Below are 27,469 nucleotides of genomic sequence, written 5' to 3'. Positions count from 1 at the left end.
ACACACAGACACAGACACACACACACACACAGACACACACACAGACACAGACACACACACACACACACACACAGACACACACAGAGAGATTGTAATCCTCATGTACACACTGCCGTGGGAAAAAAGCCCCCTTCCAGATTTCCCCCCTTTCTGCACACCTGTCACACTTGAATTGTTTCAGCTCTTCATGCACAATGTAAGACGAGGCGTAAACACAAGTAGCCCAGCACACACAAAACTCAGCTTTTAAATGAAAATGTTATTTATTTAGAGGAAAAAGGTCTCCCAACACCAACTGGCCGTGTGAAGAAGTAGTTGTGCCCTTAGTTACACAATCAACCAAACCTAACTGATTATTGGATTCTATTAGTGCACACCCAGGCCTGATTACTGCCGGCCCTGACGACTCCACACATGACTTATGTAGAACCTCACCCTCAATGTGAAATGGGCTACAAGCAGTGGCGGCTGCTGATAAAACATTTTTGGGGGGTGGGGTGGGGTGTGCAATTCACCTTGGCGCAGCACACCTGACAGCTGCTTTAACGTCCACACAGCCACGGAGCTATTAAGGAGGACAATGTAGCCTGTAGATCTGATCAGGGGTCGCAGACGGCGGATGATTGACAGTCGAGACGAGCTGTCGTGGTGGGTGTGAACATGATTGACAGCGACGAGAGTTGTCCAATTCCATTAGATAAAAAAAAAACATTAAAACAATACCAGTGGGAGCGTCTGGGGCAACACAGAGCTGCGCCCCATGGAAAATCTCAAGAAACCAATCAGACGGCAGCCTCAGGTCGCCGCAAGTTTGAGAGCTTACATAAGGTATCGTCTGGCCGGCGCCCCTCACCCAGGAAGTACACGTATTCAGACAGATATCAACCAAATACCATTTGGAGCCAATATTTAATGGCTGCTGACAGGCGCTCACAGACTGAAACACACTTTTATTTCATAATTATTGGGATTATACAGCTAAATTATATTTAACATGTTTAAGTAGATTCCATCGCTTGATGTCTGAAGGGGGCGGCGCCCCGGCGCCCTGTACTGGCTGCAAGGTCTAAACAAGCAGCACACTATGCCATCAAATGAAACTCCAGGAGAGATGAGGGGGGGAAAAAGTTGTTGGGATATATCAGTCTGGAAAGTGTTACAAAGCCACTTGTAAGGCTCTGGGACCCAGGCGACCCACAGTGAGAGCCACTGTCTCCAAGTGGAGAAAACTTGGAACAGCGGTGAATCTTCCCAGGAGTGGCCGGCCAGGACGACTCATCCAGGAAGTCACAAAAACCCCAGGACAACGTCTAAAGAACTGCAGGCCTCGCTGGCCTCAGCCAAGGTCACCGTTCATGACTCAACAACAGGAAAGAGACCGGACAAAAATGGAAATCATGGGAGAGGTGCAAGGTGCAAAGCTCTGCTAAGAGAAACAATGGTGCTCTGTTAATGACCCCCAAGCCTTCTGGGATAATGTCCTGTGGACAGACCAGTCAAAAGTGTAACTTTTTGGAAGATAGTTTCTTGAATGTAACAAACCTATCAAACACCAAATTCCACTTTATGAACAAGTTAAGATACTTATATATAAAAAAAGAGTTATTTTCGTTGGATGGTCTTAATTCTTTTGCAAGAACGATTGTGTTCGGGCAGTGTGAGCAACACTATCCCAGATCCACTTGTCACAGGGACCACAATATAAAGTGTTGTTGAAGTACATGCATATTTAAAGTGACCACTTACTTCTCAATCCTATCAGACTCAAGCAGAGGATTAGACTATGGTACATTCAATTATTTCAGTGTATAGAAATGGAATACAGTATACTAGAGTACAAAAAAAGAAAAATTTCTATAGTCAAAGTATTTACAGTTTTGTGACTTTAACCCTGTATAAAAGTATGAATTCCACATAGCAAATTGTTGTTAGAGCTCCATCGCACAACTGTTTGAACCGTTAAACCCAGACCTGCTCAGCCATGACTGAAAAGGTGGTGGTGGTGGTGGTGGGTGGGTGGGTGGGGGGGTGACCGAATTTCTGCCTTCTCTTTAGCTTGGCTCAAATGTAGTTTCTGTACATTCTGGACCATGCTCTTCCTCCGTGGCAGTGGCAGTCGTGAGGGCCACGGGTGTTGGCATCGCTGTGTACGGGAGAGCAGGTTGAAACAGGAAAAATGAGGTGCGTCTGTTGTTCTTTGACCAGTCATTTCCCGGTTGTGATGCGGGTTCCGACAAATTCAGCTGCTTTTTTTTTATGTGCGCAGTGGCCAGAGTGTGGTCCTCTTCCCCCCTTGGGTGAAGTCAGTCGGACAACGTTTATTGAGGACTGATTCAGCTGTACCTACTGCTTCGGCTGTGACTCCTGTGTCTGGAGGAACTGCGGCTGGAAGAGCGGTAGGATCTGCAGAGGAGAAAGGAAAACCAAACAATAGTTCAATCTGAAAGTGTTTTAGATGTTCGCCAGTGTTTGGTAGATGGTAAAAATTGGTCCCACAGCCAGAAGATTGTACCTACAAGAAATAAAATAAAATGTGGATGCCACTGAAAGCATCACCTCCCAAAACACAAACACGCACGCACACACACAATAATTACAACAGCAATTATGGCTACTGGATTTGGCCCTCTGATGGGCTCCAGGACAAACCCCGGGTCTTACAACCAATAACATCTCATCTTCAACAATCCTCCAGAAAACATCGATGTGACTATCCGAGGTATCTTACAATAAAGGGAAACTCCGACATTTCTTCAACTTTATCTCCATTTGTTGGTCCTCAGTAATGCTCACTGTAGAACAGCAGCATTTCTTTTCTTTTGGTAATCCCCCCCCCCCTTTTTTTTTGTACCCGGGCAATCACCCCACTCTTCCGAGCCGTCCTGATCACTGCTCCACCCCCTCTGCCGATCCGGGGAGGGCTGCAGACTACCACATGCCTCCTCCCATACATGTGGAGTCACCAGCCGCTTCTTTTCACCTGACAGTGAGGAGTTTCACCAGGGGGACGTAGCGCATGGGAGGATCACGCTATTCTCCCCAAGTTCCCCCTCCCGCCCGAACAGGCGCCCCGAGCAACCAGTGGAGGCGCTTGTGCAGCGACCAGGACACATCCTGGCAGGACAGGACATCCGGCTTCCCACCCGCAGACATGGCCAATTGTGTCTGTAGGGAGGCCTGACCAAGCCGAAGCTAACGCAGGGATTCGAACCGGCGATCCCCATGTTGGTGGGCAACGGAATAGACCGCTTTCTGTCTACTTGCTCTCTATCTTTGTGGAGTGCTGTAGATGGGCCAAAAATGTCAGTCTGAGAAATACAAGGCGTTTCTCTTCCTCGATTCTTATCCATGCTTCCGACGGAAGAGAACAAGGCACAGCAGGCAGGAGTCCAACGTCAGCCCCGAAGCGTTGTTAACCACACACGTTTGCTGACAGACCCCATTTAGATCTTGGCAATTTAAAAAGTAAAACGCAAAAAGGCAGAAATGGCCAGCAGAGATGAGCGAGAGGATGTGATGGATGATCACACATTTCTAATTTTGGAGAAGTCTACTGTACAAATAAAGACCGTTTTCTTTGCCAATACTGTGTGTATTTGAAACTGTTTTGCTTCTATAAATTAAGATAAAATTCCAAGATTTTCAGAACATACACAATAATGTAAGAACTATCCCCAATACCATTTTTTGGGCTGCGGAAACTGATACTGACAACAAACATATGAAAATTCCTATTGATAGGCTATGTTCCGAGTTGGAATATGAGCACCGAGAAATTCAGTGGCAAAAACAGTGCGTCTGCGGCCACTCGTGAGAGATCTGTGATTGACTGTAGATGGTGTCCAATGACAAATTGTGCCGGTGGACACGTAGACACCAGTCAATTTGCATATAGGGTGTGTCTGTAGCGAGATGCTATAAAACCACGGAGAAGCCGTTCTTTCACCCCCTCCTGCTAGCTACTTGCCAGGACCGAGCTAGGTGAATTTAGGCACGGTAGGCGAGCCTTCCTTTAGCTGACTGGTAACTTCATTGGCTTTAGAAGGCATGTTCAGTCTCCCACCTGTAACATCTGCATCATGAACAGTGGCAATAATTATACTTCTCAGTAACTCCCGACTTCCTCTTACAACACCACACCTCCTCTCTCGGCACCGTCGCATGCTTTCTCTAAATCTACAAAGAAACAATGCAACTCTTTCTGGCCTTCTCTATACTTCTCAATCAACATTCTCAAAGCAAACATCGCATCTGTGGGGCTCTTTCGTGGCATGAAACCATACTGCTGCTTGTTAATCGTCACCTCTCCTCTTAACCTAGCTTCTATTACTCTTTCCAAAAGCGTAATAGAAGCTAGGTTATGATTCAAACTCCCAATGTTAAAAAAATTTGTTCAGAAAGGGCACATCAGTCTCTCTTTAACGGCAAATATTTGGAGCTTTGGCAGCGGGGGATGACTTGGGAACGAGTCAGCCAGACATTTGTCCATTGTTGGCTGAGATGGACGGCATAGCGGTGCAACACGTGTCTTTCGGTTTAATTAAAGATATTAATTTCTAAGGATTATGTTATTTAACAGTATTGCTGTTTGCATTGGTATTTGTTAATAAAAAAAATCATTTTCCAAAACGTTTGGTGTGTTTTGTGCACGTCTGTAATCCCGAGGGATTTAGTCGAACGAGGTCCTATCCATGCACTTGTTGTGACATAGCAGCTTGTGACAATTTTTTTCTTATCATGGATAAATTACAGAGCTACATAAATGCTCACTGTAATAGGCTCCGAAACTGAGACAACACCCGACAAAGCGCTGTGAAATAAGTGCAGAAACAGCATGCTAGCTTCGACAAATTTAAGATTGAGATTTATATTTATTAATAATTTCTTTTGTCATTTCTCAGTACTCGCATACGTTGAAATGAAATTTGTCCTCTGCATTTAAGCCTTCCTGTACACTGGGAGCAGTGGGCGGGGCCAACTCCAGTTCCACGTTCCGTCAGCTGTTAGCCTAAGTCTACAACGTTTTACAATCTGAACCCAACAAAAGTCACAGAGAGACACAAAACACGCTTATTTCTGTTATAACAATACTTTTAATGAGATAGCAGTAACAGTAGGCTTAACAGTGTAACACTCCGACATTTCTCTGACACCGAACGAACCATACTAAACAGAACAAGGTAGGTAGTGCAATTACTGCACTCATAATAACAGCAGCAGAACACATACACTCACCGGCCACTTTATTAGGCACACCCGTCCAACTGCTCGTTAACGCAAATTTCTAATCAGCCAATCACATGGCAGCAACTCAATGCATTTAGGCATGTAGACATGGTCAAGACGATCTGCTGCAGTTCAAACCGAGCATCAGAATGGGGAAGAAAGGTGATTTAAGTGACTTTGAACGTGGCATGGTTGTTGGTGCCAGACGGGCTGGTCTGAGTATTTCAGAAACTGCTGATCTACTGGGATTTTCACGCACAACCATCTCTAGGGTTTACAGAGAATGGTCCGAAAAAGAGAAAATATCCAGTGAGCGGCAGTTCTGTGGGCGAAAAAGCCTTGTTGATGCCAGAGGTCAGAGGAGAATGGCCAGACTGGTTCGAGCTGATAGAAAGGCAACAGTAACTCAAATAACCACTCATTACTACCGAGGTATGCAGAAGAGCATCTCTGAACGCACAACACGTCGAACCTTGAGGCAGATGGGCTACAGCAGCAGAAGACCACACCGGGTGCCACTCCTGTCAGCTAAGAACAGGAAACTGAGGCTACAATTCGCACAGGCTCACCAAAATTGGACAATAGAAGATTGGAAAAACGTTGCCTGGTCTGATCAGTCTCGATTTCTGCTGCGACATTCGGATGGTAGGGTCAGAATTTGGCGTCAACAACATGAAAGCATGGATCCATCCTGCCTTGTATCAACGGTTCAGGCTGCTGGTGGTGGTGTAATGGTGTGGGGGATATTTTCTTGGCACACTTTGGGCCCCTTAGTACCAATTGAGCATCGTGTCAACGCCACAGCCTACCTGAGTATTGTTGCTGACCATGTCCATCCCTTTATGACCACAGTGTTCCCATCTTCTGATGGCTACTTCCAGCAGGATAACGCGCCATGTCATAAAGCTCGAATCATCTCAGACTGGTTTCTTGAACATGACAATGAGTTCACTGTACTCAAATGGCCTCCACAGTCACCAGATCTCAATCCAGTAGAGCACCTTTGGGATGTGGTGGACCGGGAGATTCGCATCATGGATGTGCAGCCGACAAATCTGCAGCAACTGCGTGATGCTATCATGTCAATATGGACCAAACTCTCTGAGGAATGTTTCCAGTACCTTGTTGAATCTATGCCACGAAGGATTAAGGCAGTTCTGAAGGCAAAAGGGGGTCCAACCCGGTACTAGCAAGGTGTACCTAATAAAGTGGCCAGTGAGTGTATTTTAATAAACAATTTCTTTCCAAACATTCAAATAAACAAATAAACCCTAATCAGGCTGCAAGGTTAATTTGAATAAGCCATAAGCCTACCTACACTCTCTCCATGTTGTGTGCGAGGAAGATGGGCTTGTCCAAATTTTCAGGTAAAAGGGAACTTCTGGTCTTTTTCATGATGTAGCCAGCCTTTGAGAAAATGCGCTCTGACGGGGTTGAATTGGCCGGAAGGCATAGGCAATATTTGGCTGCAAATGGCAGTTTAGGGTAGTGGTCGCCATTTTGCTTCCACCATGCAAGACAGCCAGACTGGACTTCAGTCATTTCTCATTGGCGTGGTCTCCATCGTGTTCTTCTTCCTCTTCATGATCGGACTCAGACTGCATCGGCATTGAAATCTGCCGTTTCTTTGACGGTGGCGTGGCAGTCTCCTCTTCTCCATGGCTTGCTGTCGGATTTTCTTCCATCTCCCGAATGGTCTGCTGCTGGTGCAGATGTTCAGCCAGGCGGACAACCTTACACTCAAATAGCCTTTCATTTATCAAATCTGCAGATGCGTTGTGACCACAATAAAGTAGTGTGGCATCATAATAGTATATATAATTTAAATTTACTGTAATAATTCAAATATAAAATATTAATCTAATCTCAATATATAACATGGCGACAGGCATGGGCGCAAGTCCATGAATACTGGGATGGCATCCAGCGCTTTACCTGTGCCCCCGTCCATAGGGTTAGTGGTTGTGTCAGGAAGGGCATCCGACATAAAATTTTGCCAAATCAATATGCAGATTGACAAGACCATACCAGATCGAACAACGGTCAGCATTGGTGCTGTGCCCTCACAGAGTCCTGATGGAAACTGTAAAATCTGCTGTGGCGACCCCTGAAAAACAGGGAAAAAGCTGAAAGAAGGAAGTCTAATCTTAATATAGACAAGGTCCCGCTTCCCTTTCTCAAGGAATTTCAGTTGCTTGAATCGCTGGTCCAGTGCTGACGAAAGGAGATGGGTGCTGCTGGGCTCCAAACTGAACAGTTGCCGTCAGCTGTCGATCTCCATGATAAGGGCCTTCTTCATTTCTCTGATGGCAGGGCCGTCATCCTCCTCCGGTGACAGGTGGCCTTTCTTCAGGTTGAGCACTGACGTGATTAGAGGCCCCAGCACTTCTGTTGTCTGCTGTGCCAGTTTCCACTGGTCTTCTGTCAGGTCCAGGGTGCGATCTCCTTTCTTCGTGATGTTGGGATCTGACAACAGCCATCACTGGCCATCATTGCTCCACCAGTCAGTCGAGCATTTCACATGTCGAGTTCCGACGAGTAGCGACGTCTTGTATGAGTTTGTGCTCTACAATATTCTGCTGCTTTTGTTTCTCTTTCAAGGCAGCTGTGGCTTTTGCACTTTTTTAAGTGTCACATGAGATTCCTGGTAGCCGAAACTGCGACGTATTCTGTCCTGTTTTACAACTGTACTTATTTATGCACTGCTGTAGTGTGCGTCCTGAGCAGTAGACCCAACGTTGCCCCATTTCTCTGGTTCCGTCTTCACCGTCATATTGCTGGCATTGTCGTGAACAACGGCTGCTCGCTTGTAATTGGAATGGCGAAGACGTCCACAGCTTCTACAAGCTGTTGTGCAATGTTGACTCCCCTATGGCTCACCTCTATTACTCTGGTTTCCAATACGAAGGCAGAGTTCCCACTCCTGAGTTATAAAGTGACAGCCATGTACACCGCCATATTCACCAAGGTCCAAATGTCCATTGTGAAACCTGAGGCAGTTAAGTTTTTAACTAGAGTTAAAATTTGGTCTCGTATGTTGCTGTACTTCAGAAACAGGGTGTATGAATTACTGGAGTGTTTGGGTACAGTGTAGTCATTAATTTTCTGAAGCCTTCGCCTTCAACTACATTAACTGGCCTCATATCCATAGTGATGAACTCTACTATGGCATCAGTAATGTTTTTCTTTCTTTTCTCCGTTTTTATATTTGGAACTGTAGGGCCTGCTGTGTAGTGTTGGGCGTGGTTGAGGATGTTGATGGCTACAATGCCGCACCTATGGACAAGTTATTATTAAGCTTTTTTTTTTATTTCCCCCAATTGTATCCGGCCAATTACCCCCCTCTTCTGAGCCGTCCTGGTCGCTGCTCCACCCCCTCTGGCGATCCAGGGAGGGCCGCAGACTACCACATGCCTCCTCCGATACATGTGGAGTCGCCAGCCGCTTCTTTTCACCTGACAGTGAAGAGTCAGAAGAGAGCAGCAACCGGGACACATACCCACATCCGACTTTCCACCCGCAGACACGGCCAATTGTGTCTGTAGGGACGCCCGGCCAAGCTGGAGGTAATACGGGGATTCGAACTGGCAAGCTCCGTCTTGGTAGGCAATGGAATAGACCACTAGGCTAGCCACACTACCCAGTCGACCCAGGTATTCCCACATTACTCCTTATGTTTTAACTATTCGGATCAGTTGCAACTATTTTCCAAGCAAAGTAAGTGCAGGTTTTTATAGCGTTACCATTTAAATGGCGGATAAAAGCAGCTTGATAATGGCGACTGGAAAACAGACATGAGCTAAGCTAAGTTTGCTAGCTAGCATAGTCTCATTTTTTTACACCATACAACAGCTTACTACTTACAGCATTCAGGTGATTTATCATACTTGTGCCACTGTAGTTGGCCGGTTTCAAATTGCATATTTGGCACATGCCTTGTCATTGCTCGATGTAAAGTGTCGCCACACAGCTGACGTCTTCGGCATTTTGTCTTCCCTTTCACGGCCAAGGTGAACTGAAGCGTGACGTTGCTGCTGTGAGAGGGATGTCAGGCGCCACAGCCGAGACAGTATGTATTTCCACATTTTAACAGTGCAATTAAAATGTATAAATATAGTACAAGAATGGGCTGACAAATGTATTTTGCAGTTCGCCTTTATTGATAGCCTACATTTAGCGAAAAAAAAAAACAACCAAAAAACACTGAATAGCCGAATCCCAAAGTTGAAACCAAATACCTACCCAACGAACAAAAACCCCAATAGTCAGATATTTGGGTCCAGCCTTACAATGATGATGGCAAAGTTTTCCATCATGGGCAAACCCCCACAAAACACAAGGTTTGGGAAAGCAGTCGCATTGTCAAGAGTATGAACACCAACACTCAGAGGTTGTTCTATGCCGTTTTAGTTGCAGAACCATTACAAGCTCAACTATTCTCATCAATAATTATCAATGCAAAGAAGCTGCAGCTTGTCCAAGGCTATTTTCATACGACACAAACTATAGTAGTCATCAACTTGTAACATTCATGCTCACACAGCACACATTCAGGACTCACATGACCAGACTATTGGGAAATAAATAAATAACATAGGAGCAAGTGGATTTATGCCAAGTGGTACAAATAATTTTTTAATGGATGGGCAGCACTAAAGATAACTAGATTTAAGGTGCACGGTTGATGCAGCAGTTTTTACACTAGCGTTCCAATGCTGAGGTTGGCGTTTAAAGAAGTCTGAGTGTTGCCTCCAGCTAGGCGTTGCATGGCACGGTCTTTACAAGTTGCTTTGGTTAAAAGCGTCTAAGTGAGAAAACGTAAACATAGATTTATGCTTGTTTGCACAACTTTGAGAGCAAAACATATCTCTAAGTTTGGGGCCACAGCAAGGAGAAAAGTGAGGGAAGGAGGGCGAGCTGAAGAGCTCCGATCTGTCCCGATGTCTGCCAAGATTCTCAGGGAAAGCTGTGCGTCTTACCGGGAGTGGTGGTCTGAGCTCCTGTAGCTGTCACTTCGTCTACGCCCCCGTTTTCTGCTCACGCTCCGGCTTCGACTCCGACTGGAGTAGCTGTCATATGAGTCCGACCTGCATTACCATACATCCAGGTGAAAACAGAAAATATTTCAGGATCAACAAATGAGCAAGTCTATCGTTGCTTTTGTAAAGGCACTCAAAAAAAAGGAAAAGGTTTTACCATGAAAGATGGTTAAGACAAGTCGTTGGTTTGGATTTCCCTAAAACCAAGTCAATGATTTAGACCAAAGACTTGGGCAAATGTCTGTCCTCACTCTGATTATCACAAATATGCTTAGCTCGTTTGTCTTCATAACCATATATCAGTTATGAACATCCTCTGCAACAATCTTATCTGCTAGGAGGGAATATATAAGGCTGCATATTACGAGACCCAGTACCTCAGCTGCATATGTTTTTATGTTAGCCTTCATTCTGTTGGTGCTTATACTTTCAGTTTCAAGAATGTGGTTGGAGCACTGTCTTAGGTTTGATTTGATGTAGATCAAAAATAGCAGGTAATTATAACCAACTCACTTCAACAATTTTGCAAAAGCTTGACAACCTTACTCATGTCATGAGGTAAAGTCCAGTCAAGTCAATTTTATTTGTATAGCCCAATATCAGAAATTACAAATTTGCCTCAAGGGGCTTTACAGAAACACAATATCCTGTCCTTAGGCCATCGTATCAGATAAAGAACAACTCCCTAAAAAAAATCCCCTTTAACAGGTAGAAAAAATAGGAAGAAACCTCAGGGAGAGTAACAGAGGAGGGATCTCTCTCCCTCTAAATATGTCCAAACATGGGTAAATGTGTCTGAACATTATCAGTAATACAATTTATATTGCATCATTTTAAGATTTGTTCACAGTATGCTTACTTTGTGATATCTGAATGAAGTAGATTATGGAACTTATGTAAGGAAACAGCTTTTGGTTTGCAAGGAGCTGATGTATACTGTTACCTTCAGACAGAGGTATGTAAAATCTAAGAGGCTCGCTAACCTGGATCTCCTACGCCGATCATATGAGCGACTTCTGGAATGGCTTCTGCTGTAAGTTCGACTGTTTGGAAGAAAATCACAACAATCAGACTATTCTGCACTATTCAAATTACTTTCTAAGAGAATAGTACTGTGCAGGATACTGCATACAGTTCCAGGAAAATCTTTCCTACATGATAGAGGAGTGTGGCAGCATATGGTATCAATGATATAGGCTGAATACTACGACAGACACTGGATCTGCTGACGTAGCACTTGTTTCCCTACTGGGATCCATGGAGCTATCACCGCAGAGTATCATCATGTACCTATGACTCCTGTAGCTGCGGTATGTGCTACTGCGGGAGCGAGTTCGTCCTCTGCCATGTCTTCTCCGACTTCGGCTACGGCTCCTAGGAGTAGGAGTTTTTACAGTTAAAAGCTCTGACTCCATAAGCAAAATAGGAGCCAGTTGCTCACACATGAATTCCGCTTGTTTACTTAGAAAAGGTTCCCAATCAATTGAAAGATGTTGTAGCATCAAGTGTATTTGTTCAAGCAAACCAGAGCCCACGTGTACCCATCGTGTATTGTTAATATGTAAAATTCCGTTCTATGAATAACACCCTCTTTATTCAGTGATCTTGCAATTTCACTGACCTGGAATAGTAGCTGGAACTGCGGGATCTACTTCTGGACCTGCTGTAAGAGTGGGAATGCCCTCTAGAGCGGGAATGGTGACTGGACGCAGAGCGAGATTTCCTGGGGGACCGGGTACCGGACTCCCCCCTCGTCCTGACCACAGAAGGGGATTTTTCCTCACTAGAGCTCTCCTGGTTCCTGGGCCTCTGGTTGAGCCGAGCAGTCTTGCGAACCTCGTCGAACAGTGATCCTGGTCGGACTCTGTTCTTGCTTTTTATCTCCATCCTGACGCCCTGGACCTTTGGGGTCTGAGTCTCTGGAAGTCTAATTGTCTTCATGGTGAGACTTGGCAGATTCATTGTCTGTTGAGTTGACATTCCTTTCAGAGGCTTCCATTTTAGGTCAGTTACAGCTTCTGCTGATTTGCCCAGGATCGCTTCATTTTGCAGTCCACCAGCTGCTGTGGCAGAGGGTGCAGCAGATTGCTGTTCTGTGTCATGAGGGTGCGGCAAATGGTCACCATCTTTACTTGTCTTATTTAAAGGGATGGAGGTAGTTTTCAGGTTGAAGTCAGTTGGATTGTTGATAGAATCCTGAGTAACTGAAGGCTCATCAATGTTCTCAGTGTCATGGTCTGGGGTACATATGTCCATATCATCTAATGGCCCTGCCTGATCTTGGGCAGTGGGTAAATTTGTGTTGATGGCACTGTTTTTGTTTGATGATTGCTCCTGCATATTTGTTTGTTTGGGATTTTCCTGAAGAGATTTTTTTCTCTGTTGATTGCCCATGTTTTTGTGTGGCTCTGTCTCTATTGAAGCATTCTTATTAGAGGTGGTGAAACTGTGGTCTTTCTTATCTATACTTTCAACACCTGAAGATTTTTTAGCTTTTTTGTCAACAACTCCAGCAGGGTTATCAGTCCCCGCTGCATGCATCTGTTCCATACGTTTCTCTTTTTGGGATTCATCTTCATCTTCTTCCTCTCCAAACTCTAAAGGTGGCTGCCAGTGAAAGGTTTCTTTCAATTTCTGATGCTTCCTTTTACATCTCTTTGCCTTGTCTTTAGTGCGGTGGGAGCCAGATTTTGTCTCGCCTCTCCTTTTATGTTTATGCTTCCGTTTAACCTTTTTCTTGGTCTTGCGTCTTTCTGGGTCAGTGACCTTTTCAGGACTCTCCTGTGACATGTCAGGAGCAACAGCTTTCTTGGGTGCTTCGGTCTTTCTGCTGGTCTCACATTCTGATTCTGAACTGGCTTCCCCTTCCTCTTTCTCAGAGATGGCTGTTATCTTAGATTGCACCTTTTCAAAGTCACTCTCAGAATCCCATCCAGCAAGGGAAGATGACCCCTTTTGTAAAATTTCACTGGTGTTAACCGATGGCTTCTGTTTTTTTGATATATTGTTTGCATTGTTGATTTGATCGTCTTTATCACCATCACTATCCCATTCAGACCTGCTGTTGATGTTCTCCGCAAGCAATGAATTGGGACGATTTTTACCTTTCTCCTGGGAGACGCCTTTCTCTACTACTTTCCCTACGGAGTCATTTTCCCTTGAGCTATGCTCACTTCCTGTTCTGTCATCTGACCCCATGGGGAGACCTTTACTCGCACTGAGTGAAACATACTTATCTAAGTTTTTTATTCTCCTTAGAGAACTGTAATATTGCTTCCATTCCTTTTCTAATGAACTTTTCCTCACACTGCCTTTCTTGTGAGAGCTTTCTGAGTCTGACTTGCTATAAGATGATGCTCTGCTATCACAATGTTGAGGAGATCTGGACCGACTTCTACTCCTAGAGCGACTATATGAAGGGCTGTAGGAGTTACTTCTGCTGGACACACTGGGTGAGTGCTGTGCTGATCTGTGGGTGTTCTCAGTGTGACTTAACTTCACACTTTGAGAGTCCTCTGTGTGGGACTTGGGAGTAACTGAAGTCTGTACTTTCTCCACAATGTCGGTGGCTTCTTGTCGAGTGGAGGAAAGGGTATTTGGGGGAGGCTTTGGTTTTTTTTCCTGAACATGGATGTAGGAAGGCTTCCAGGGCTTTTGGCCTGGTTTCCAACGTGAGGGTGGAGGGCTGTCACTCAGTGGGATCACTGGGACACTTTCTGGGGCTGGGACTGTGGGGAGTCTGGGAACAGGTGTGACTTTGTTCTCAGGAATCTTCTCTGGCACATGGACTGAGACCTCTGGCTTTGACTTGCTCTTTCTAGGAGATCTGGACAGGTTCCTTTTTCTGGACCGTGACAAAGATCTTGATCTGTAAGAAACGATAAAAAAGACACGTACATCGAAATGCCAAATAGGATGGGTGCTATATATATATATATATAAAAGAAAAAAAAAACCTTAGAGTTGAACAGATAGATCTGCACACTAAATAGCTCCCATACAGGATTTTTATTATCGGCTGTATCCTGTATGGGAGCTATTTGGTGTACGGGTCTATCTGTTCAACTCTGAAAGATCTGGATCTGTACCTTGATCTTGTTCTCGAACTAGATCTTGACCGAGAATGAGAAAAGGACCGAGATCTGGATCTGGACAGGGACTGACTTCTAGACCTGGGCAGGCTTCTGGATCTTGAGTAAGATTTAGACATTCTCCGAGATCTGGATCGACTGGATGTGTAAGACTTTGAATAAGACCGTGACCGTGAGTCTCTGGAGGACAGGGGGGACCACCGTCTCCTGCTAGTGGCTAAGTTTCGATGGCTAGAAGAATGACATGGTGAGCAGGATCTACTAGACTTTGACCTTCTTCTCGAAGACGGTGATCTTTTCTCCTCTGGTAAGTGAAGCTCTTGAGATTTCCTTTTGAAGCCCTTCTTCTTGCCCTGTTTGTGTTTTTTAGCCTTTTTCTTGTGTTTAACTCTCTTCTTCCCTTTCTTGAGTGGATAGTGCAAGCTGGACCTGTCAGAGCTGTGTTCTGAAGAACGCTCTGATGATTGGGACCATGCAGAGTCACTTCTGTCATCCCATCTGCTTGGAGAATGGTCATTTAATCTGTTAAGTCAAAAAATACATATAAGTTTCTGCTAATACAAAGTCAATCACCACAAAATTATTGAATAAATCAGTCAAGCATACTTGTCTCCTTTGCTCCATCTTTCCACATTGGGTGGCTGATAAACCTTGGTTCTCTTCATCTCCTCTTTCCAGTGCGGTGGTGTGTCACTGCTACCACGCTCCTCCAAAGATGCAGAGCGGGATTTAGACCTTGTCGGAGTGTGGTATCGCTAGAGATGAAATAAGATGGGTTTAACTGTTAACGACAAAATGGCAGTCATTTCCTGTAGACTTGAGTACTGCCTATGTAGCTCATTTTGGTTGCAATAATGAGGTTTCTTTGAAGTGATGCTGGTTTACATATGAGAACTTAACAAAAATGCAGATTTCAGACAAGTGACAGAAAATTATACTGATGCATAAGGGTTAAAATGATGCAGAGAAACAAAGAAAACAATTCAGGGCTTTTCAATAGTTAAACTCTTAAAATTATCAGCTCTTTGCCATTTATATTGTCAAAACTTATTAGCCATGGTTACTCTTAACGAGCAGAAATGTCATGATCAATCTTTGATATGGTCAGTCAGGTGAGCATACCATTGTTCCCCTGCCTTTGATCTTTCGCCCCGACTTGGTGACTGTTGGTTTCAGGTCACTTGTAACAGATGGTTCATTTTGTTCAGTTCTGAAAACAAACAAAAACATGAGCAAAACTTTAAACCACAACCACAGAGAGTTAATAGAAATTCTATATGTACAGGGTTGGACCGAATACTTTGGAAAAAGTGTAGAGTGCCTGTATACGGAATGCATTTTCCTAAATGTAATCAGTAATGTATTTAGTTACAATAACCAAGAAGAGTTAACTTTTTCAGATTATGTTTAGAGTACAGCTTCAAAAACAGATGAACTGTATCATGAATATTATTTATGTCGCACTGTTGTTTATTCCTTGGTGTTATGGGCAACTCCATGCCATTTCTCAATATATGTTGATCATCTGTCAATTACTGCTGTGTGTTCTACCACCAGTTGGTGTGTGCAGGAGGAAATGTGCACGTGCTGATTTGAAATTAGTCAAGTTATTCAAAAGACTATCATTACTTTTACTAAAGGAAACTGACTGCAGGTATCCCCACCCCTAACAATACAGTTGCATAATGACCGAAACCAACGACCAATTTCATATGCAAATATGGGTGTGACCACTACCTAGTTTCAATGGCCATGTGTACTATTCACACAGGATTTGGAAATGTTTGCAATCATAGCATTTTAAGATGGCAACAGATGTACTCTTACCCCCCCACCCCCACCCCAGTTTAGTGATGGTCGCTCCTTCTTAAACTAGATGGCCTCTTTGACTCCCCATTCAAACCAGTGTTCCTCCCTATCAAGGATGTGCACAACCTCATCCTTGAAAGAGTGGCCACTGGCTTGTAGATGGGTGTAGACTGTGGGTCTACACCACAATGCTATGATTGCAAACATTCCCTAATCCTCTGTGACGAGTACGCGTGGCCATTTAAACTCTAGTTAATGGTCACACCCATATTTGCATGTACAACTGGTCACTGGTTTCGGTCGTTATGCAACTGTATTGCTTATAAGGGTGGGGACACCTGCAGTCAGTTTAGACTGGAGGTCACTTAGTTGAGTGATGAAACGTTTCTGTAAATAAACGTATCCAGATGAACTGATTCAACCTTCTGAGCTGATGACAGACGTGCAAATGTACAAACTGGAACTGCACGCAAACACAAATGTATGCTACATGAACTACAGTATTGAAGAAATCTATCGCGGCAAATTAGATGTTTTCGATGCATTTTTTTGTTATGAGCTGCAGACTGCAATCAGCCTACCCTTTAAATGACAGGCTGGGGAAGCATGACACAATGTGAACATATCATCCCACCCATATGGTCGACGCCAGTTAGGAGGGAAGTATCCCAAATGTATTCTTCTCAAAATGTATAAAGTAAAAGTAATTTGAATACTGGGGTTTTGCAGGTAACGTGGGCTGGATACTTTATTTCTGTATCCTGAATACATAAGCCGATACTTATATTTCATTACAACCCAACCCTGAGTATGTATACACATGTTAGTGTCAAACACGTTCGTGTCATATACAGTAATATAGACAAGTTCTCAAAGTTTGGTGCATAAAGAAAGCTGAATAGTATCAAACTGACGCCTCTGGCTTCTCTTCCTGAGACGGCATGTCCCGTCTCAAGAGAAAGCGGTTCTCTGGGACAGGTGGGATCTCTTCTGGTCGGACCACAGGCTTCCCTCTCTTTGCACCCTGCACCATCTCTCCCTCCTCATCTTCTCCCTCGGTAGTATCACGTTCCACAGGACTGTGGGGGAAGCAGCAACAATATGCAAAACACTGAACTGGTATGCAAACAAACCACTGGTCAGGTTCCACCTGAGACAGATACCGATTCATGTTTGAATTATCCTTTTTGCTGTGAAAAGTCATGAAACAATTTAACACTAGAACGACCAGGATTTCACTCCTACCTAAAACGGCTGGTTTTTAAACTCTATATTCTGTCAAGATAAATGTTATACCCAGTTGAGATATTAATGCATTACATATGTGAGTACGTCTGTTAAGAAACGACTGACACCGAAATTAATATTTTAGCAACTGTAATACTATTTTTCAAACAATTTAAAATGGCCGCTGCCCAATGCCTGTAATACATGCACTTCGGTGGTAGTCATGGTGCGTCTGTAACGGCGTCTGTATCCAGACATGTTGGCAAGTCAAAAATCAAGTTTAGACTATTTCTCTGCACTGGAGGATGCTAGTGTGTTTCTAGGACAGACCAACGAACTTCATGAAGGAAATGATGCGACCAACACACGTCATAGTGACATGACGCGCACGATCACGCACAAATTACAGGCGGACATTTTGATGGCTCATGGTCGTTTTAGGTAGATCTTATAACTTTTTTGTGCAATTGACCTAAAACTCATTTTAATGCAAACATATGCAATTTTAGGAACATTCAGTGAGCGGCAGGTCTGTATCTTTTTTTCCCCCACAAAGTTATTAAACTTTGAAAATCCAAAACCGTCAAAATGACGGCCTTGGTCGTTCTAGTGTAAGCATGGTATGTGCTGATAAACATGCTGGAAAACTGCTGTTTAAGCTTTTCAATAAATATGTGCTATTTATCAAATTGGCATCATGCAGGCATTGTTCACATCACCACATTGACTAGGTCATGCCAATGGTCACCCTTCCTTTGGAGAGCCCCTCCACTAATGACTAACTTAATAATCTCTTCATTTTCTTTTTAAAATGTTATGTTTAGCATAGAGAAGCCATATCATGCTTTTTGGGTTTTTCCCTTTCCTTCAGTGTTATATAGCATGTAAAAGATCTGCAGAGTTACAAAGCCCAAAGGCCACGCCAAAGGGAGAAATTCTCTCCAATAACATGTCTTTTGTAGTCCAGTATTTTCTTTCGTTACTCGTTTATGTACTTAATCCCTGCCTAGTAGCTAGTTTGGGCCGCTCTCAACACCGGCAAGAGGATGAGGCGGCACGCACAGGGACTGAGTGCTAGCCCTGGCAGGCTTCCGGAAGCTGGCCAATCTGAAGAAAGCAGTGGGCTTTCAGGGAGGGGGGCCTTAAAGAGAAAGCTAAAACGGCTAGTTTCAGACAGCGGCTGAACTGAGGGGCTGCATAAAGGGCCAGTATAAGAAGGGCTGCATAAAGGGCCAGTATAAGATGAATAAAGTTTTTTTTTTTTAACTGTGAATCATGCAAAGCTACACCAGATGAGCCCCAGAATTAAAATATAAAGCTAGAACGAGCATGACATGGCCTGTTTAAATATGCTTTAGTGCAGCGTTTCTCAAACCTCTCCTGGCGGACCACTTGTCCTGCATGTTTTAGATCTCTCCCTGCTCCAACACAGCTGATTCAAATGATCAACTCATTATGAGCTCCCGAAGCTGCCTAATAACAAAACTGATCATTTGAATCAGCTGTGTTGGAGCAGGGAGAGATCTAAAACATGCAGGACAAGTGGTCCGCCAGGAGAGGTTTGAGAAACGCTGCTTTAGTGCACAGATATAACACGTACAATCACAGAGCAAGGGTGTTAAGAGCCCTTCAGCACCACCCTTTGCCTTTTCCGGAAGTTTATTGTATCAGAGATATACAGTGGTCTCTGAAGAGCCAAAAGCCCATCTATGTGTGCCTCTAACGGCTTTTATTACTTTCGTCAATATGAAGGCGTGCCATCAATGTGACATAACAGGGCAGTGATAAATCCATTTTTCTCTAGTTGACCTCCCATAACCCAGTACCAAGTGTTTCCTTTTACCGTGTTATTTCTTGAAAATATAAATTTGTTCACCATTAATGAAAGACACAGTCTGGGTCTGTCCATGTGACAGGTGATTGGCTATTTGCATTTGAATGACTTGAACAGCATGTGAATGATTATGAAATCTCATAACCAAATGAAAATGAACAATGATGAAGTCACCTTTGGTCAGTGCGCTTCCTCTTGGCCTCTCTCCTTTTCTTTTTGGAACGTCTGCACTTTGCATGTCTCTTGTGCTTACGATGTCTGCGCTTTTCATCCTGCTCACTCTCAGACTCCATGGAGGAGGAGGGCTGAGAGGACGACTCGTGAGAATTGAGGGAAGAGTCTCTTGAATGGGACATCCTTTTCCTCTTTCCCTCGAGTACTAAAGTACAAAATATCACAGCGTGTATATCATCACCGAAACAAAATAATGTTCCCTTCCAAAAAGGGCTGAAAATGAGACATTAGAACATTTTACGTGGAGTATTTGCCCTCTTCTCTTAAAATGAGAAAATAAGAAGAGTGGCTTGCTTTAAAAAAAAAAAAGCTATGGGAGATTGGGCAACAGCATCAGTCACCGCTTTCTTTACTACAGAAACAAACAATGGCACCTGAAGAGTAAAGACAAGTTCAAATGTCGGGGGTCATTTTTCAGGGTGGCATTATGCTGCCACAACAGAGACTTCTTCATATGGTTGTGAAAGCCGGCCTGTCAAGAGTCGGATGGACAGCTGCCAGCTCGACTCCGCACACATCGAATCACTGATCCTCATTAAATGGATCAGGTTACATGCCCGGCTCTAATGCCAGGAGGGAGAATGCCAGCATCAAATGTCATCCTCCGACACAGGAGCACAAAAAATGACCCAGTTGCATTGATAGGCGACATGTAGCGCTTTCTCTCTCACAGGGGACAAAGACAAAACAGAAGATAAAATAAAACCTGGATAAGCTTATTTATAGTCTGAAAATGCTAGTCACAAAGTAGTTGATTGTGATCAACAGAAGTCCATTTTGTGACCAGAGAACTTACGATCCAAACTCATGGGATACTTCACAGACTATTAATGGATGAACGACTTTGTTGGACCTAAATATTTCTGAACAAATGATCATTCTAATAAAAATAAAAGTCTAACATACTGTTTTCCCCCTGCCACCTTAAAGATCTAATTAATTATTGGTGAAACATCACTGAAACTGTTGTTTCAGCTTTTCATGTTATACGTATATGCAAATGTTCAATCAAAAACAACATTTGCTTGCATGTTAACTTTCAGGATTGCCCAACACAGGGATCGCCTGTTCGAATCCCCGTTTTACCTCCGGCTTGGTTGGGCGTCCCCTACAGACACAACTGGCCATGTCTGCGGGTGGGAAGCCGGATGCGAGTATGTGTTATGATTGCTACAATAGCGCCTCCTCTGGTCAGTCGGGGGGCCTGTTCGGGGGGGAGGGGGAACTGGGGGCAATAGCGTGATCCCCCCATGCGCTGCGTCCCCCTGGTGAAACTCCTCACTGTCAGGTGAAAAGAAGTGGCTGGTAACTCCACATGTATCGGAGGAGGCATGTGGTAGTCTGCAGGCCTCCTTGGATCGGCAGAGGGGGTGCAGCAGCGACCGGGACAGCTCGGAAGAGTGGGGTAATTGGCTGGACTCAATTGGGGAAAAAAAAAAAACTTTCAGGATTATAGCTTAAATAACGAAATACCCAAATCTTGACTGTGAATTAGAATGATTTTTTTAAGTAGTGGGCCAATAGTCCCTTCCTACAGCAACGCATCTCAGAAAATTTGGACCGGCCACTGACAAGCGAGCTCACCATCATTAGCAGACTTAGTGATCAGCTGTCCACAATCGACCACTCTGACATCAGCGTAAGGCCGGCTAGCTGAGTCAGTCTTCAGCCCCTCAATCTTCTTTATCACCTCGAAGCCAGAGATGACAAGGCCAAAGACCACATGGACTCTGCAAAGAGGCAGGGGACATTGCTGCGTGGTTGTCAAACAGTTACACAGGGACTTTGGTGTGGTATTACTGCAAACAGTTTGCTAAGGCACGCAGTTGAAAAAGACTGCAGTATGAGAGAAGTTTTATTTACCCATCTAGATGAGGTGCCATCTTGGTTGTGCTGTATGAAGATGAGCCAGACATTCATCAGGTCAGGTTGGGTCAAACATGGGCAGTAGTGATGTCATGAAACAGGAAAAGGAGAGAAGGAGAATAAGAATAAGCAGATAACCTAAAGAAAAGTGTTGGTACTACCATGGGAAAAGTTTGGATTTATTGTATGTAGATGTCAGAAATTTATCTTAAAAGCTACGAGAATTTATTTAGGACCCATTGTCAAATTGTAACTGGGCAATTTCATATTTAACTGTAATATTTTCAGTCTTTTTAACATTTGATTTTAAAAAGTGAGGAGCAGCAAGTCTCTTTATGTAAATTAGACACAGACAACTGTGACAACATTTAACAAAAGGATGCTGGAAACAATACTGCAGTTTACTGGACATTTATGTAATCGTCCTTGAAATTATGTAAAGTAGGCCCATCAATGATTTCCTCTTTACAGTTCACCGGAGCCTTTATTCACAGGTGACACAGCTAAGTTACACTGAGAACCTGCTGCAGTAAGGACGATGGTCTACAAAGTGCAGCTGTATTGCATGTGAGTCTCACCCATCTGTGAATAACATTTACATTTCAAAATTCTGCAAGGTGGTTCCCTACACAAACTACTAATAGATAATCGAGAGAGAGAGAGACAGAGAGAGAGACAGAGAGAGAGAGAGAGAGACACAGCCTTGGAGAGACACATTACCTTGGAAGGGCAGGATGCTAGAGTTTCTGCAAATTTTACACAAAAACGGCAAGAGAAAAAATGTAACACATTTGTCGTAAAAAAGAATGATTCCATGTTTCTCTGCACTTTGAATTTTAAACTGCACACAGAAGTGGGGGGGGGGGGGTGACGCTCATATTGAATGATAAATTCTAATCTAGAGAATCAAAACGGAGAAAAAGGACAAAAAAAAATCAAAAGATAAGTTAAAACGCTTAAAACGGGGGCTGACTCATGCAAAAAAGTAAACGAGTAATGCACATGACCTGTGCATTAAAAACGGCACAGTTGGAGACGGCACAGGCTGATTGTCTGTGTGCTCAGTGATACTCACATGAAGAACTGTGAACCGTTGGTGTTCTTCCCGCGGTTGGCCATCGACAACAGGAAGGCTCTGTCGTGTTTGAGAATGAAGTTCTCATCTGTCGGGGTCGGAGAAAGAGGGTGGGGGAGGATGAGTTTCAGAATGTGCCTTTGGATTACCGATAATGGAGGTGTTGAGAGGTGTGGAGAGAAAAATTGGTGTTTTCATCCACCAAGCCTCATCTACCTCACCCGCCTGTCAAGCTATCAAGCTTAGTACTTTGTAAAACTACAATAATTTCGTTAGTTTGTTGAAATAAGTCGTGATTTAAACCGCTTTTACCCGCTCGGTCATAGTTTTCAAGGGAAAACTATACTTTTCATTTTGTACTCAAGACATGATCTTTACTCAGTCTAGTTAGGGGGAAGCATTCAGAAGTGGACAAGCAATGAAAAAAAAAACTCCTCTATTGCTGTAATGGGAGAAATCTTACCCATCTGAAATTCAAAGAAAAAATATACAATAGACTTTGGAGTCAAAACCAATTCAAACATAACTTTTCTAAACTAGTTAGCTGAACAGTTTATCCATTTCTTTTGTGGTCCTTTAAGGAATATTTGTTTGAGACAGAGAAACCATGGCTTAACATGTGGCTTCTTGTCATTACTGTTAAAGTAAGCATAGCCACACTATCATTTTGATAAATATATGCAGTGATATGAGCAGTCCAAGGCTTTAGCTGCACTAAGAATAGGTGAATGAATGGAAACTGCTATAAGGAGAAAAAAAAGTACTTGATTACTGACATCCATCAGCAAGCCTCCAAATACTTGGACCCTTTTTACTGACTGAGGGAAGGTAGTGGGGACAATGTTGACATAGTGTTACTGAGCTGTGTACATCTCTTACCTTCTCATTTTGCAAAAGACCACTCTATAAATAAAAGAATATGTTGAAATTTTAGGCAGGAAGATTGTAGTTTTCAATATAGAGAATGCCTACCCTCCATGCTGATTTTTACTTTGACTACATAAAAGGAAGCACTAGACAACAGGAAGTGAAGGTTAAGGCAGAGTTGTATGTAGGTAAATTTGCAGGAAAACCATGCTTAGTACTACAGACGCATGCAACTCAACACTCATGCAAAGGAAAATGGAGATTCATGGATAAGATCGCACACTAATTTCAGAGACGTCAATCATTTTTTGGTTATCATGTAAACAGAATTCCCTCTTACCTTCAAAGTAACCACCATATATCGACTCTCCTCCTCTTCCATTTCCTGTTGAGCAATAATACAACAGACTGATAAAATCCCAGCTTCATCATATTAAACAAACTCAACTGACAATGAAGAAAGTTAATCTCAAAATGTATCTTGCTATGAAACCAACAATTTTAAAACGGCAATTATTTAAATAGAAGTTAACCTTCAGTGAAGTCGCCTCCCTGGATCATGAAGTTCTTTACAACTCTGTGAAATGTGGAACCTTTAAAACAAAGCTTTTTCCCTGTGGTTTTTCCAGTTCCTTTCTTACCTGCGAAAAGAGGCAGATTAAATTGTGTGCCAAGCAAAACAAAGGAAACACAAAATGATGCCTAGGGGGAAAAAAATCCCATGTGGCATCAGTTTGTTTTTTTTTAGGACGGGTTTTGTTGAACAATGCCACACTGACTTGCAACATGCTCTGAAAAATGTCATGAAACCACAGGTGGGCTGGGAAGGTTTTGGTAAACTGGACAACCCTGGTCCGGCATCCTCTTTTCAATTCCCTGGCATAGCACCTGACATTTATTAAGACCAAGGTCTTCTCCTGTTTTCTGAGGACAGAGGGCTGGCTGTGCAACTGGGCAGCTTAAATTGCTAATGTGTCAGCGTTTTACTTCGCTGGCTCCAGCAGCATAACAAGGGGTTTGGTTTCCTATGGGCCTGAGAGGACCACACAAGGTGGAGAACTTTCCGGCGAGCCAAAGCAAATAAGGAAGTTGAAATTGTGCGTCGCTGCATTATATTAGTTTGAGTTGTGTTACACTGAGTTGATTAAGTGTGTGTGGGTTTGTGTCTTCAAAGGACGGAGCAAAGAGTCATCTCTTACTCTTGCCCTTTCCAGTGTCATACTGTCATCAGCCAGGTGGGGTGAAAAATGAGAGCAAGGATCGACCTGCCTTCTACCCATATATTTATGACCATCACCGCTACAGTACGCCCCATCCAGGTCAGTGGACTGAGTGATTAAGCAAGAAACCAAGACCCTCAGTCCATCGACCGACTCCATCTGTCACCAGATGATTTACACGATGATCATTCCTACAGGGTTAGGCCCCTCCCCTCAGAAATGTTGTTATATTATAAAATAAATACCCATGATTCATAGGGATGTGGGTGATGGCACTGTGACTCTCCTCTTTTCAATACAGAAATTAATACTTTAATAATTCATGTACAAAATGTTTTAAGTCAGTGATAAAAAATGGAACATTCCATTTTTGACATGTCAGCTGTTGACTTCATTCAAAAGTCTCAAGCTTGTATCATGTTGTCTATTCAATCAGCTTGAGACTTTTTTGTTGACATTCTATGATGCAAAACGGAAAACAGTTTTTTGATCACCTAATGCACTAAATATCACATAAGCATGTTACAAGTTCAATCAAACATGTACTGGAATAAAATCACTTACCAGTGCACAAACAAAGGAAGTTTTTGCTTGTCTTGGGACAAATATCTGAGAAAAGTTGAAAGACTATGCGCCCAACTGCAACAACAAAGTACCAACAAATTCGTCATTATTTGAGAACAGAAGATCAAAACAGGCTAAGGAAACAACAGTTGTTTCCACGAGCAGTCCTGCTGTTTAGCTACCATTATTCTTCACTCCCCACTTGTATTAATACCGTCACATCTGATTGAAAAAATCCTGAGGTGAAAGCGATACCTTATACAAAGTGTTCCATTGCCAGTAGCAAAACTTTACATCAGGGGTCTCTTACCTGGTTCTCGGTTGAGCTCGACATCAAAGTAGCACTGAGGGCGGTCTTTCACCCCCATTTTGATCAATGAGTGACCTGTACAATGAGTATAGAAAAATGAAGTAAAAAAATTATTTGTCTCTCCTTAGAATGACAACATGAGCCCAGTCCAATTCCTTCTATTCATCTTCTTAATGTATGCGTAGTAGTGGGAAGATTATATGCGTGAGAGAGACTCTAGATAGACCAAGTCAGAGCGGGGAGGAGAAAGAAAAGAGGGAGGAGAAAGAGTGGAACAGTGTGTGTGACAAAGAGTTCGCAGCTAAGCTACATGGAAATGTACGGCGATGCAAATCCAGGCACAGCGAAATACAGCCTTCCTGCTGTTCATTCCACCCTCCCAATCTTTCCACTTGTCCTCCTGGGCATAACTACGTCAGAGCTTAAGAAATGAAAATGCCATAGATCACCACTAGACTTAGACATAAAGCATGAGAATGGACTGACCCCATCTAGCTTTTATAAAACAGTGTCAAAGTTCTGCAACACTAAATAACTGAAAATCATTTACTACTTTTTAGGGAGTTGTTCCTTATCCGATGCGAGGGCAGGATGTTGTGTTGCTGTAAAACCCACTGAGGCAAATTTGTAATTTGTGATATTGGGCTATACAAATAAAATTGACTTGACTACAAGCACATGGGGAACATATTGTTCTCATACTGTGTTTAGATATAGCATTATCTCACACCACAACGGAATCACAACAATTCTGTCATTTGATACCAACATTTGTTGAACACCTATTACAACATGATATAGAAGTCCCTCACAGGAAGAGTAAGATGAAGTAACTTGAAAAACCCAAATGATGAGTGATTTTTAAAGTGAAATAGGCCTAAGTGCACCTGTTGAATAAAACTCAAAGAGGCAACAGAGTGGAACAATACTAGTTACTGTGAAGCTCTTGTTATCTGGCATTAAGCAGAGTCCTGCTTTCGCTATCCTCTCACTCCTTATACATCAAACGAACCGTGGAAAATGCATTAAGTACATTCGAGGATGTTCCTCAAGATGCTACCACCTATCTCGTGCACATGGTGGGGAAAGCAACTTGCAGCACTAAAGCCAGGTGCATAAATATAGTCATGCCTAATGTTTTACATTGAAATAGGGCCACACAACCACACCTCAATGCAGACATTTCAACGAGAAGTTGCTCAATGGCCCAGGTCATGAAGCGTTGCTAATCTCGAGCATGTCTGCATGTTACAGGTTCCAGTCAGTCTAAATTTAGACAACAATGGTCTTCAACTGCAGGACAACCAAGATCGGGGCGAAGTTGACCCCGGGGCTCAGGTGACAGATTTATTGTAAAGGCCCTTAAAAAGGAAGCGCAGCGTATTAAGTAACAACTCAATGCTAGTTTAAGACACGTAAAACAAAAAGAAAACACGGACGGCCAGGACAATTGGGAGCACGACGACGAAACGCTTGAGAAGAATTCACTTTTTGAGGCGCATATTATCTAGCAGGCTAAAAGTAACCCAGGGAGCTGGTGTCCCCCAGCCCATTCTGCGTAAGGATCAAACTAACGGTAGATGCGGAACAAATGTTTGCTGGCAGAGTTTCGTCTCACAATTAAAATCCCACATGCTCCAGCCGGGGATCAATAGAAATCATAGTTAAGAGATAACCAATCCGTATCGCCTGTTGGCGTCTCCAAGATGGTCGCGCTAGGGGCTAGGCTAGCAAACGTTAGCCGTAAAGACTAGGGGTTGTCTTTAAAACGAAACGATCGTGACCCAGTTCGAACCCACACATACCATCGAACTTCGCCGAACTTTGTTTTGCACGATATAACTCGTTGTCACCAACCTGTATACAGTTGCTAGCCTATCGGTAGCTAGTCAACGGTCAACCCGCAAGTTAGCAACAACCCACGTCGTTAGCTGTTTGGTGCGTTTAGTGAATGGAGTCGGCGCATCCCGAAAAGGGACGGGCGCGTAGAGCGTTTTTCCAACCCACTTTAGATCGACGGCCGTTTGACGCAAGCTTTGATTGGCTAACCTTTCACCCACCATAACCCTACTCTTAACCAATCAGAGGCAGCTATTCCCAGATCTCA

At 43.5% G+C, this 27,469-nt stretch overlaps 1 protein-coding gene across 4 annotated transcripts; it reads right to left on the bottom strand.

The window, feature by feature from the left end:
* Positions 1-292: 292 nt before the first annotated feature.
* Positions 293-27,296, bottom strand: nktr (natural killer cell triggering receptor). 4 transcript variants are annotated; one of them, XM_056299435.1, is made up of 18 exons: positions 27,220-27,296; positions 25,363-25,437; positions 25,053-25,127; positions 23,802-23,909; positions 23,609-23,653; positions 22,402-22,489; positions 21,324-21,353; positions 21,045-21,190; positions 19,401-19,605; positions 17,080-17,244; positions 15,479-15,566; positions 14,963-15,111; positions 14,354-14,878; positions 11,887-14,133; positions 11,556-11,639; positions 11,249-11,308; positions 10,206-10,313; positions 293-2,403 (listed from the first exon to the last, which is right to left on the bottom strand). In XM_056299435.1, the coding sequence occupies exons 2-18, from the start codon at positions 25,418-25,420 to the stop codon at positions 2,334-2,336; spliced, it is 4,251 nt and encodes a 1,416-aa protein (XP_056155410.1). In that variant the 5' UTR covers positions 25,421-25,437; positions 27,220-27,296; the 3' UTR covers positions 293-2,333. The 4 variants fall into 4 exon arrangements, with proteins under 4 accessions (XP_056155410.1, XP_056155411.1, XP_056155413.1 ...); XM_056299436.1 differs by lacking the exon at positions 27,220-27,296 and having other exon boundaries at positions 25,363-25,576; XM_056299438.1 differs by lacking the exons at positions 25,053-25,127; positions 25,363-25,437; positions 27,220-27,296 and adding an exon at positions 23,281-23,304 and having other exon boundaries at positions 23,802-23,895.
* Between the last annotated feature and the right edge of the window lie 173 nt (positions 27,297-27,469).

The sequence above is a fragment of the Lampris incognitus genome, chromosome 19, assembly GCF_029633865.1.
Source record: "Lampris incognitus isolate fLamInc1 chromosome 19, fLamInc1.hap2, whole genome shotgun sequence".
NCBI lineage: Eukaryota > Metazoa > Chordata > Actinopteri > Lampriformes > Lampridae > Lampris > Lampris incognitus.
The sequence above is the reverse complement of the archived record's forward strand: the minus strand, read 5'-3'. Positions and strand labels throughout refer to the sequence as shown.